The following is a 12,740-nucleotide window of genomic DNA, read 5'->3' as shown; positions in this document are numbered from 1 at the left end:
AGGTGCTTTTTTGCCCTGTGCACCCTGCATAAAATCTAACATTGCGCCCAGGAAAAGGGACAAGCAAGCCGCACCCGCTGCTGCCCTCTAGCGGAGACACTCCGCATTACAAGACACTTCAATTTGGCCACTTTCTGATCTCGGACTCTCGTCTTGTCGTGATTCGTTTTTCCCTGTGTTTCGAGGCACCGGTTTTTTTTTCTTTGCATATTTTTTAAATGGGCAGAATAACAGCCCTGCTGCAGCAGCACATACATAACAGCGCATAAGGCGTAATGAGTCAGTGGCGTTTACCCTTCTGGTTTGTTAATGCTTGTTGACGATTGCCACTGCTCGCCCAAGGTGAGTGAGTGGCTTTTAGGCTGGGAAAAGCAGCAGGCGATACAGAGCCACGCTTCAATAATGCACCACAAAAGCTTCCAGCCAGCCGCAGCGGGAGGGACTGGAAAGTGTAATGGATAGTAGGAGCTGACCCGCAAAAACCTGTTACTTGTGTTGTGAGTCCTCGTCCCTGCAAACTATTTCCACAGAGAGAGGAAAATACACAGGAAATGAAACCACAAGGGGAAAACAAAGGAGCGCAGTTCCCCAGCCACCCACAGCCTGGACAGAAACGGGAAAATGGCCCTAATCAGAATAGACAGAACCCGCCGGAGAAAGGGAACGAACCGGGCTTTGGGCGGTGGGATTGGGAGGCCAACTTTGGTAGCTACATTAGCGCGGAAAAAATCGAGGAAGCTAAATAAGTTTCCCTTCAGTGTAAGTGACAAAGGGCTGAAAGAGACACCAGAACTGGAGCGTGTGTCAACCACAATCCAACGTGTCCCGTTCAATCGATGGCCCCTTTTCAATGATTTGAACGGCAAATATCACACATCCCCCCCCCCCCCGGTGTGTTAGGCTCACAAAGCCTTACCCGGCATATGTGTATGTAATTGACAGACAATAGCCATCGATTTTCCCCACCCCACTTCTGCCCGCAGGCAGGTCCCCGAACTGCCCCGGGATCCCCCTCTGGGCTGAAACAGACCCGCCCGGAGCCGGGGCGCTTCTGGCGGAGCGGGGAGCCGGGCACCGTGTATCCAAGAGGAGGGTGGCACCGAATCCAGCTGGAAGTGGAGGGGGGGGGTCATTGCAAAGTGCCCAGGGAAATTGCACGAGCCCCGTCTCACCCGGGGGTGGGGGGCTCTGCCTGCCCCGGGGATCGGGCTCCGGCGCTGCAGCAGGATGGTCGCCCCCCCCGCCCCGCGCAGGCAAACACAAGCGGCCGTGCACCAAGCCGCGCCCCCGGGCTGTGACGCCGCCGAGGGGCGGGCACGGCCAGCTCTATATAGAGCCAGCGGCGCCCGGAGCCGCTCACACCGGACTCGCAGCCTGCACAGGAGAGGGGGCGCCCAGTGGCCAGCCGTTCCCCAGACCCCCGCTGCCGCTGCCGCCGCCGCCTTCCATGAGACCCGCCGCCATGATCAAGAAGCTGTGCCAGAGCGAGTCCGAGCTGAGCATCCCGGCCAAGAACTGCTACCGCATGGTGGTGCTGGGCTCCTCCAAGGTGGGCAAGACGGCGATCGTCTCCCGCTTCCTGACGGGCCGCTTCGAGGAGCAGTACACGCCCACCATCGAGGACTTCCACCGCAAGTTCTACAGCATCCGCGGCGAGGTCTATCAGCTGGACATCCTGGACACGTCGGGCAACCACCCCTTCCCCGCCATGCGGCGCCTCTCCATCCTGACAGGTACGCGGGGGCCGGGGCCATGCCGGGGCCGGGGGGCTGCAGCGCCCCTCGGGGAGCCGCGGACCGTCCCAGCTGCGAATGCTCCTTGTGCCGGGCTCAGGGGACAGCCCCAGCTCTCTCTGGGCCGCTTGCCAAGCGATGGGGAGGATTTTATAGGGGCCACTGATAGGCCAGGAGGGGATCGAACCTGGGACTCCTGGAGTTTAGTGCAGGAGACGCTATCCCATGAGCTAAAAGCGAGAGGGCTGTTAGCTAACGCTGGAGAGCAGGCACATTACTCTAAGTGGTCTTGGTGCCAGTAGCTGGGACAGAGCACCATACCCAGAAGGTGTGTGAGTTGTACTAGGAAAGTGAACCAAGCAAGGGCCGGGTGGGTGTGTTTACCCAACACCCATGCAGGGGGGCTGGAACCATTTGTATACTGGGGGTGCTGAGAGCCATTGAACCAAACTGTAAACCCTGTATAGGATAGAAACCACTTCAAGCCGGGGAGTGCGGCAGCCCTCCTACTTCCAGCACCCATGTGTCCCGGGTGGTTTGCTCACACATGGCACGCCTGGCAATGTAAATCTAAAAGCAAAGCAAAGCCTGGAGCTCGGGGGGCTGCTTCTCTCCGCAGCTGCACCCTCACAGTCGAGCCAAGCTCCTCCACCCAGGCTGGAGTTTGCATGCAAGCTCAGCAAACAGCCTGGTGCAGGGAGTTTGCAAACTTTATTTCCCTAGGCAAAGGTGGCAGCAAATAGGGACTTGCAGAGCACTGCTGCTGGTTAGTGGCAGGGTTAATTAGGGGCTGTCCATAAATTACCTAGGCATATTTTGGTGATTTTGTTTTTGAAGAAGACCGCCCCCCCAACTCTGAAACAAACACACAATTCCACCCTGCAGTGCAGTCATTTATGGACAGTGCTGAGGTTGGTGAGCTGATTGGGGATAGGGCTCTGCCTCCATCCAGGACCAGGTCCTAACGTGCCCTCTCTCTGTGCCCCCTCTCGCCTACAGGAGATGTCTTCATCCTGGTGTTCAGCTTGGATAACCGGGACTCCTTTGAGGAGGTGCAGCGGCTGAAGCAGCAGATCCTGGAGACCAAGTCGTGCCTGAAGAACAAGACCAAGGAGAACATGGAGGTGCCCCTCGTCATCTGTGGCAACAAGGGCGACCGAGACTTCTACCGGGAGGTCGAGCCCCGGGAGATCGAGCAGCTGGTGGGGGCAGACCCTCAGAAATGTGCCTACTTTGAGATCTCAGCCAAGAAGAACAGCAGCCTGGACCAGATGTTCCAAGCACTCTTTGCCATGGCCAAGCTGCCCAGTGAGATGAGCCCGGACCTGCACCGCAAGGTCTCGGTGCAGTACTGTGACATGCTGCACAAGAAGGCGCTCAAGGGCAAGAAGCTGTTGAAGGAAGGGGCCGAGGGCAGTGGCGGGGAAGCCTACGGCATTGTGGCCCCCTTTGCCCGCCGGCCCAGCGTGCACAGTGACCTCATGTACATCCGGGAGAAGGCCATCGGCGGCGGGCAAGCCAAGGACAAGGAGCGCTGTGTGATCAGCTAGGAGCCTCCTGCTGCCCCCTTCCCCGACCTCCCCAACAAGGGAGGGAGATACATGGGCGGGGGGGGAAGCTTGTTTGATAATAAACTCTGGCTGCCCAGGGGTGGTATGTGCCCCGGCCAGGGTGGCATCTGCCCCGGGGGCAGGTTACCTCCCACCCTCTGCCCAAGGGGATGATTTGCATCTGCTGTCCTCTGCACCCACTTTTGGGGTGCAATGGGGTGGGGGCTGCTGCTGCTGCTGGGGACACCCTCCCCCTCTCCCCCCCAAGGGTGAGAGACTGAGGACCTTATGAGCACAGACAAGGCAGCTGAGAGTGAAAAGACATTGACTCCAAGGCACCTCCCCACCTTCGCCAGCATGGGCCAGTGCACTGCCTTACAGAAGAGACGTGGGGGGTGGGGGGGGATATGGTTTGGACTTGAGAAACCAGCCAACACTGAGCTCTGGAAAGGGGCTTTGTGTGTGCATGTGCGTGTGCATTTCTGAGCCAGGAGAGCTGCAGGAGGACACTTCCGGCCGTTGCAATCGTCTGGCAGGCCTCTCTACTGGCCCCTCTTACAGAAGCAGAGATGGGTGTGTGGGTGGGTGTCAAAAACTGACTTTTGTTTACATTTGTCTTGTCTGATTTGGAGGAAAAAAAAGCGCATTTTTTTTTTAAATAGGCATTTTATGTAGGGTCGTGTGTGTGTCCTGGACATGAACAAAATCTTATACAAGTGTTTTCTACGCTCCATGTTTTATGTTTACTATTTTTTCTACAAAAATAAAACCCGTTTTTTAAATTAATCTGTGCTGGGTTTGTCTTTGGTTCTTTGGTTCCTCACTGTGTTTCTCAGCATTATCAAAGCCTCACCCTATCTGCTATGGAACATCTATACTGAAGCTGAGCAACGGTGTTTACTTATGATAGCTCCCCTCAAATCAAAACCTTTCCTCTACATACTTCCCTTCAGCCCCAGAGCAAAGGTTCCCGTTACTGAAAGTGCTTGACAAGATTTATTTCAACACAACAAAGTAATTAGGGGGAGGGGTGAAATGAACTGTGCTGCCGAAACAGATCACTGATTGGACTAAAACTTTTTCTAATTACTGTACCTTACATTGAACCATAAAGTGACATCTAGAGGGCAGATGGAAAAGTGAAACACTTCAGATCCTCGCCCATGAATGCATGTGATCATAAATACTAGCTGGGCATTTGTCCTAGGAAATGTGAGTAAAATGAGACATGACACAACTTCATAATCAATTAAAATCGCTTCTAGGACCAGGCATTACGGTAATAGAATAATCTCTTAGCCTGTTTTTCACACTTGAAACACATGCAATTCAATCATAAAAGGCTTTTTTCAAATACTAATTTGCACTCAATTCAGAGAGATCTCTTCTCCTTTGCAACACACCTGAAGGAAACATTCCACTTAAAAAAAAACAACCCATACTTGCATTTGAAAGAACTATTGTTCCAAGTAGCCAAGATTGCCAGAAATGAAAGAGAATGGGGAAGGAATAAATTCTCATTTGTTCTAGTTTGTTTACTTGGTGATTTTGAAAACACATTAGGGACTGGTTTTTCAGGGCTGCTGAATACCGCTAGCTCCCACTGAACTCAATTGCTCAGATCCTCTGAAAAATTAGGCCTTTTGTGTTTAGCCAGTCTCCTTGTTTCACTAGCCCGTTTTCCCTGTTATTTCCCTTGCCCTCTACCCTAGCAATAGGGGCCAGAAATATATTTTTAATTTAAAGATAAGGAAAATGTGCGTATGAAACCATAAAAATAGGCCAGGAAACTGATGTAGCATCTGAAACACCTTTTAATACATTTAAAAACAAAAAAACCACCTGACTGGATTTTAAGTTGAAGGGGTCACTTTCACCTGCAACTCCACATTTCTCTGGACTTATACTTGATTCTTCCATCTCTTCAGTACGTGCACAGTTCACTGGAATGTACCGGTATATTGAAAACAAAATGGATTATTTCACCATCTGAAACAGATGCCAGATGTACTGATCTTAGACAATGGCTGGCAGAAATGCACTGCCCAGGTTCATTTTCTGGTGTGTATTTTAGAGTTCTGTTTCACTGACACAAGAAAGGTTTATCCCAGGCCACATTTGCATCTTCCCAAAGAAATGAGTTTAGCACTATTTAAATGGGGTGCAGAGTGGCATATAATAAGCAAGCTGCTGGTAATTTGGACTATCTCACCAGCATGGTGTCCCTGACCTTACCAGAAACACTTTCCTTCTGGCTGGCAAAGGGAAAGCAATTTCAAAACAGAGCTTGTGTTGCTCTTTATAGGAATTAGCTTTATCTCTCTTCCAGGCACTCGACTGGCTTCTCTGTGTCCTTGTGTTATATGCAAATAACCTGCATTCTAGTGACTGTCACAGTATTTCATCATAATTTATAAGAGCACTTCACAAGAAAGGCTGGGACCCAGCCAACCCTGGGTGCACATGCTTGAAACTGTACACATACTTCTATTAGCCAGAGAGATCCAGTGCCACTTACCGAGATCTCCTACGATAACCGTGTTTACCTCCATTTCCCATGGAAGGGGCAGGCAGGCAGCAGGAAATTCCCAGCTAGGACTCAGCAAGCTGCCCCTTGCTCTGTTTGAACATGATCCAATGGTCAGCAATTTTCATGAGTTGTAACCGGAGGTGCCCCTCAGTTACTTCCATGGAAACCCACTGGGACGGATTCTCATCTCCAGGTCCAGTGCACTGAAGCCAATGTGTTTACATCAGGGATGAATCAGAGCAGCCAGTGGCCCAATCCACCACCGCCCAGATCCCCCATCTGAGCACTTCCCCGTCAAGTCTACTTCTCCTCCTGCCTCTAGTTTCTACAGCTGAAATACTGGGGGGTGAATTTGCTTCTCGTGAAAGCGAAGGTAACGCAGGCCTGGCTGGCACTATCCCCGGCCCAGCCAATACATCTCAGTCTGGGTCAAGTCCCAGGCTCCCCTTGAGCAGAGACCAGCTCTTATGCTGCAGTGTGTGGTGGCCGTGGGGTGAGGGAAACGAACCCACAACTGGTTTTATACTGGTGACCAAGGCCTGGATCCTGCAAACCTCACTTCCGTGGCAGGGCGGTGCTCTTACACCGGAGTTGCACCCAGGACTGAAGAAATGAAAGGTTGGAGGCCTTAATCCAGAGTCACCAGCCTATCTATGGGCTAAATTCTTCCCTGGTGCAGCTCCACTGACTTGAATGGCCCAGTTGCTGCTAGTTGGCTATAGGGCCAATCTCCCTTCCCATCTCCATGGGGCTGTTTACCAGATACTTGTCTGGGTCCTGCGCTGGATCTGCACAAAGCACTTCATCTCCATCCATAGCTGGGGGGGGGGAGGGTGTAACACAGTAGTGGACAAGCGTCCCAAATGCAGGAAGAGGCCCATGTAGGCAGGCAGTGGATTCTGCCCTTGATTAAAGTACTCCGGGGCATGCAGCCGGCCTCCGAGAGTCTGCCGGGAGTGACACTGCCTATGTGAGTTGGGAATCGAGGTACCTAAATCCCTGTGACATTCACTCAGAGCTGAGCACTGACCACTCCTTTTAAAATTCCCAGCCTAAATCTACTAGGCTATTTGGCCCCAGCCCTGCTTTTAGAAAAGCAATGGAAGGATAAAGCACCCAGACAAGCTCCGCAGTCTCCCGGGCTTTCAGAATATCCCTGTGCCAGCCTCGCAGGCTCAGTACAGATGCAAGTGCCACTCAGGGTTTTCAAATCTTTACTCGGATCATCTCAGATACAAACATCACTTATGCAAAAAAAAATAAAGGTGATAAATACAAAAGCAGGTGTAACCAATCCTGTCTCTCCAGACACACGCTCTGCAACCGGCGCAGGGGGAACCGCATCCGCTGCCTCCTGGGAGCAGGACAGGGAGCTTCATTCTGCTCCTTTCAGTCCCGTTCCCCCCCACACTTTGCCCAGTGCCGATTTCCACAAAAGGGAAGAAAATGCCCCCTCTTTCTGGCTGCAGGCAGTAATGTCAGCACCAGATCATTTACTCCTCATAGCGAGGGGGAAGCGTAATCCCTCCTGCGCGCTTGCATTAAAAAAAAAAGACGCACTCCAGAACAGAGATATATATAAATACACGCAGTCCCACAGCAGATCAAAGCAAACGTACCGCTGCAATCATCATACGTCAGGTACACAATGTTCTCCCGGGTTAATGTCACGTGGCTGTGATCCACACAGCAGCAACCTTGTAGGAAGAAGACAGAAAAGAAGGGGAGATGTCTTGCTTTCCCCTGGGGCCACAGTTCCATACAGCGGAGTCCCGTCCCGTCCCTTCCCTCCTACTCCTTGGGGATTTCAAACATGCAAAGGCTCTTGTATTTCTGCAGCAGTTCGTTCTTGGTCCTGACTTGCTCTCTCAGGCTGCGCAGCTGCTGTTGCTGCTGCTCGGGGCTCACGCCGATGCCGGGCATGGCGCTGATCATCTTTCTCATCTCCTGGAATTTGGTCTTGAGTTCGTTCAGCACCTGGTGGACATCCTGGCTGTCCTTGTCCATGCTGCAGGGAAGCAGAGAGCAGATACGACAGTTCACACCTTGCATCAGACTCACTCACGGGGCTACGTCCATCCCTACACAGACTCCTCTGCAGCCACCCACCGGAAGCCATCAGGGATGAGTTCGCTCTACTGCGCCCGCCCACGTCCATCCATCCACCCTGAGAAGAGGGGCGCAGGCACGGGCGGTTAGCTACATATGCCCAACTCTGACACGACTGCCGATATTCTGGGAAGCCCCCGTTAAGTGACGTTAGCCCTACAGCCACTTGACAGCTCTGGATCACTGTGTCTTGTTGAACGCACACACCCAGGGGGTAGTCACACTTGTCAGGGGCAGACGGCTTGAGGCTCTAACGTTTACCGTGAATCAGGCCAACTTTCCCCCCTGTTAAGTCCCCATCCCTCTCTCTTTAAAGAAGTCCCATATCACCATCACGTTCCTCTGGCTAGAAAGGCTGCATGGGATCCCTTCTGGAACCTCTCAACGACATTCGTTGACCAGCCAGGGTGTGTCACCACAATATGATGCACATTGTCCTCTCACCGTAGAGCTGGCCATACCCACCCTCGCCCCTGGGGCTTTTCTCTCTTCCTAGCCCAGAGGGTGAGACAGAACCAGCGCCCCCAGCTGTCCTGGCAGCCGAGCAGCAATGCTGAAGGACCCCAGGCCTAGATGGTCTCCCCCAGCTTCTGTGACTCATGCTCACAGGTCCTGCCTCCTGTTGCACTTTCCAGACGGGATAAAATGGTTTCAGGTTGAATGAGCAGGAGAGGGGCTGGGGGGAGGAGGAGGAGGAGGGACCGAGAGTCGACAGGAGCCAGGCTCAGGGCAGGGAAGCTGTGGGTGCACGTCCCTCAACGCAGCTCTGCTAATGCCCCTCACTCCTGACCCGCAGCCCCAACACGCCTCCGCCTCGACCTGCAACACACCTTGCTGCCTTCAGCCTGCCATCCCCACCCCCTCCACAGCTCTGCCAATGCTACTCTGCAGCCTACGTCCAGCTCTGCCGCCAGCATCCTGTTATTCCAGCCCTGCGTAGCATAGGGTCAGATCTGTTTTGAGGCAGCACAGTCCAGCGTACAAGGACTCAGGAGACTTGGCCTCTATTCCCAGCTCCACCACTAACCTGCTAGGGGACCTTGGGCAAGTCACCCCCTACTATACCTCAGTTTCCCCTCCCTCCTTTTGCCTGTCTCCTCTACTTAGACTGTGCACTCTTCAGGGCAGGGACTGGCTCTTACTACATGTATGTACAGCACCTAGCACAGTGGGGATCCGATTTTGGTTTGGGGCCTGTAATACAAATCATTAATAAACAACAGCATCACTGGTAGCTGACAGGAATCAGATGCATTCTGCCATTCAAGCTACAAACAAGTTCCTTGAACTAAAAAATAAGGAACGCCAGAGAAAACCATGCTGCACAGACTCTCTCTCTCGCTGAGGGGACAGTAACGCACCCAGGAAGGAGAGACGGTGCCCTATTTTAAAAACAGCTGCTTCCTCAGCATGCTCCATTTTTTAAAATAGCTGCTTCCTCTCACACCAGGGCAGCTCATTAGTATCTGCGATGCCATTGTTAACACTTAGAAAAGTCTCCCCTGGCTCAGAGGAACAGGCAAGAATTTGCTTCCCTGCTTTGGAAAACAATTGCTAATGGGTTGTGGTTGGAAGGCCTGCTCAATAGCCAGCTCTAAAAATAAAACCAGCTTGGCATTGCAGGGGCAGAGGAGGACTCAGTCATTTGGGGAATAATGACACAGCCCAAAGGGAAACGTTGAAGCAGATGGTGCCCGTTGGTTTGAATATTAATTCTTTCCAAGCTTACTCAGGTAGGACATTTTACCAGCAAAATATTCATCAGGCTCTTCGTACGTAAAACTGCAGCTGGATGCTGGGACTGAGCTGTCAGTGAGCGAGTATCTAAATCGCGATCAATCATGAACGCTCAGGTGGAATTGAATGACTGCGGGTAGGCCCTTTCCGAGAATCAAGTTCATCTAATCATTGACTGGCCTCCTCGCTCTCCCGCCGGTGTAACTCTAACTTCAGCGGGATCGCTCCTGATTTACACCACCACGAGAGCTTAGAAATAAGGCCCTACACGTCTGCGAGGAAAGACGCCCACTAACTCAATGACATTTGGATCAAGCCTCGAGAGCGGTGGAGCTTTTTAGACTGAGGGCAAAGAGCTGGCAGAAATTCCAGGGATTGAAACAACAGGCAAGGGTGTGTGTTCTTGGACGTCTGTTAGCTTACAACACGCACCCCCAACGACACTGGAGATCCGAGACACGCTACCTTATGTTCAAGTCCCGACTTCGTGATAAGCGATCATTTGACAGGATGAGACATTTGCAACCTGCCAGGGTTATGAACGAATACTCCCTAGCACAGGAAAGCTCGGCTCCCCAGCTGCCAGTTGGATGAAGCATCACTCTCTAATGCTAGCAGTTAAAGAGGCTGGCTGCTAAAATCATGCTGGAATTGACATAGGGACAGGTGAGTGGATAGTGATCAGAAGAGAGTGGATAGCCCAGGGATGGGCAGTGGGACACCGGGGGCCTTTCATCAAACCTTCTCACTGAAGACACGCACAGCCTCCCAAACTCGCCTTGTATGGCCACCACCGAGATCCTTCCTGAAATCCCCCCCTCCCAGGACACCCACCGGCCGGTGAGTTCAGAATGATCACTTCAGTTATTCCCCCTCCAGTGTTCATTCCCCAGTGTGTCCTGCTCTCCCTAGGCCTGCGCGTCATGCAAAGTCTCTGGGCATGTCTACACTGCAGTTAGATACCCACGGCTGGCCCGTGCCGGCTGACTCGGACTCGGGCTAAGGGGGTGGTTAACTGCAACGTAGACGTTCGTGCTGAGGCCCGCGCTCTGGGACTCTCCCCCCTTTACCGCCAAGTGCTCCCTGCAGAACAGGGTTAAGGCACCAGGGTGGGGCAGCGTGGCAGGAGCTGGCACTGCCACCCGCTGTGCTGACCCTGTTTTGTGCGGACATGGCAGTCTTCAGTGTCCAGGGCTGTTAAGCAACCCTGACTTCGCGCAAACAAAACATGTGAAAGGGGGGCTATCAGAATGTCAGGGCTAGAACTCCTCAGCTGGTCCCAGATCTACTCAGGACCAATCTACTGTACTTGTCCAGACACTGATCTTGAATCAGAAAGACAAAATTCCGATCGCTACCATGAGATGATCCACCACCCTCTTTTTAAGGAGCTAGAGCAGGAAAATGTTCCTGAACTGGCCTGCGCTGACCAGGCCTTTACTGTGTGTTTGTCTGGCACAATTAGATGCAACTCAAATCCAAGACGGACATTGATTTTTAGATCCCAGGTTTACACTGCAGGCACGGTTCAGCTACTGAATCCGACTGACCTATGCTCACGAGAGAAACAACGCCTGATTTAAAAAGGCATTTCTTGAACGCCGGAGATCAGCCAACTTGAGACAGGTTTCAGACTGGCAGCCGTGTTAGTCTGTATCAGCAAAACCAACGAGGAGTCCTTGTGGCACCTTAGAGACTAACATTTATTTGGGCGTAAGCTTTCGTGGGCTAGAACTTTCTCAGAAACTCTCAGCCAGATCGTCAGCAGGTGTAAACGCCACGGCACCTGCCCTGATTTACCCCAGTGGAGGCTCTGGCCCACAGTGTCAATGCCAGAAAGGTACAAGTAGATCAAGATGGATCAAAAGGTAACGAAAATAACTTAAAACTAATCAAGCCTGGAGTTAAACGGCCTCATGAAATCAAAGCAGCAGGTAGAACCGAAGGTGTTGCAGAAGGAATTCCATCACCCTCAATGCAGGAATGTTACTTGCATTTTACCACCCATGCAAGGGGACTCCCATCCCCTTCCTCGACCCTAGTGACTCATGGTACCCACCCGTGCTGCCTGGCCCCAGAATGCCATGCTGCTAGGCTCCAGAGAGCAGGCGGCTTGCTAGGAACACTCATCTCTGCCAGGGATGCCCTCCCTGCTGAGGAGGAGGGCAGCCCAAGCCTTCGCCCTGAATGGCTCCACAAGCCGAGCTTTGGCCATCCTCTGTAGTGTGGCTGGTGGCCTCGGGCGAGCAGGGGACCCAGGATGGAGGGGGTGGCAGGAACCCTAGCGAGCTCAGCCCTCTGGACAGCAAGGTGTGGATCATCCCCTCATTCTCTGTTTGTGAGATGGGGGGACACGGGCGGGGGGGATCCCTAGTGATCTCTCTGCTCCGGGGGTGCAAGGGGAACCCCGGCAGGACCCCTGGAGCTGTCCCATGGGTTATCCCCAGTGATCTCTCTGCAGAACGGGGCGCTGGAGGGGCCCCCGGGTTCTCTCCCCGGAGAGGGCCAGAGGGGGGACCCCAGAGCAGCGCCGCTGGAGGGGTGGGGGTGGAGCGGGCACGTTACCATTTGATGGTATCATGGACCAGGGGCAGGAAGGAGAAATCCCCCTGCTGCTGGGACGGCGGCGGCGGGGGCGGCGGCTGGAGCTGGGGCTTCTGCTCTCCCTGCTGCTCCGGGGGCTGCGGGGCTTGGAGCTGGGGCGGCGGCTGCTGCTCCTCCACCGGCCGCACCCCCACACCGGCCCCGCCGGTAGCCATGGTCCCCCTGGCCCCCTCCGGCTGCAGCCAGTCGCGGCTAATGCGCGTCCCCCAGGCCCGGCCCCTTGCAACCAGAGATAGGCCGATTGCAGCCGCGGCTCCTCTCTAACACGTCAGACGCGCTGGGGGTGTGCACAGGCCTGGCTCGCCCTGCCTGCTGCAATGGGGCTCGGCTGGGGGCTCCGCTGCCTGCCTGCTGCAATGGGGCTCCGCGCTGCCTGCTGCAATGGGGCTCGGCTGGGGGCTCCGCTGCCTGCCTGCTGCAATGGGGCCCGCGGCTGGGGGCTCGGCTGCCTGCTGCAATGGGGCTCCGCGCTGCGCT

General features: G+C 53.8%; 2 protein-coding genes across 3 annotated transcripts; one reads left to right on the top strand and one right to left on the bottom strand.

The window, feature by feature from the left end:
* Nucleotides 1-1,365: 1,365 nt before the first annotated feature.
* Nucleotides 1,366-4,069, top strand: RASD1 (ras related dexamethasone induced 1). 2 transcript variants are annotated; one of them, XM_044980983.1, is made up of 2 exons: nucleotides 1,366-1,733; nucleotides 2,733-4,069. In XM_044980983.1, the coding sequence occupies exons 1-2, from the start codon at nucleotides 1,448-1,450 to the stop codon at nucleotides 3,281-3,283; spliced, it is 837 nt and encodes a 278-aa protein (XP_044836918.1). In that variant the 5' UTR covers nucleotides 1,366-1,447; the 3' UTR covers nucleotides 3,284-4,069. The 2 variants fall into 2 exon arrangements, with proteins under 2 accessions (XP_044836918.1, XP_044836919.1); XM_044980984.1 differs by having other exon boundaries at nucleotides 2,807-3,112.
* A 2,941-nt stretch (nucleotides 4,070-7,010) lies between these two features.
* On the bottom strand, nucleotides 7,011-12,470 carry MED9 (mediator complex subunit 9). The gene is made up of 2 exons (XM_044978613.1): nucleotides 12,225-12,470; nucleotides 7,011-7,821 (listed from the first exon to the last, which is right to left on the bottom strand). The coding sequence occupies exons 1-2, from the start codon at nucleotides 12,416-12,418 to the stop codon at nucleotides 7,605-7,607; spliced, it is 411 nt and encodes a 136-aa protein (XP_044834548.1). The 5' UTR covers nucleotides 12,419-12,470; the 3' UTR covers nucleotides 7,011-7,604.
* Between the last annotated feature and the right edge of the window lie 270 nt (nucleotides 12,471-12,740).

Source organism: Mauremys mutica, chromosome 11 (genome assembly GCF_020497125.1).
Source record: "Mauremys mutica isolate MM-2020 ecotype Southern chromosome 11, ASM2049712v1, whole genome shotgun sequence".
Taxonomy (NCBI): Eukaryota; Metazoa; Chordata; order Testudines; family Geoemydidae; genus Mauremys; species Mauremys mutica.
This window is presented reverse-complemented; position numbering and strand designations above follow the sequence as displayed.

Bases quoted from the DNA above. Each gene is read 5' to 3' on its own strand.
- RASD1 (XM_044980983.1), top strand. From the start codon at position 1,448: ATGAGACCCGCCGCCATGATCAAGAAGCTGTGCCAGAGCGAGTCCGAG. The intron at 1,734-2,732 runs GTACGCGGGGGC...TCTCGCCTACAG, and splicing joins GCGCCTCTCCATCCTGACAG to GAGATGTCTTCATCCTGGTG.
- MED9 (XM_044978613.1), bottom strand. From the start codon at position 12,418: ATGGCTACCGGCGGGGCCGGTGTGGGGGTGCGGCCGGTGGAGGAGCAG. The intron at 7,822-12,224 runs GTAACGTGCCCG...GCTTCCCTGCAG, and splicing joins GTCCATGATACCATCAAATG to CATGGACAAGGACAGCCAGG.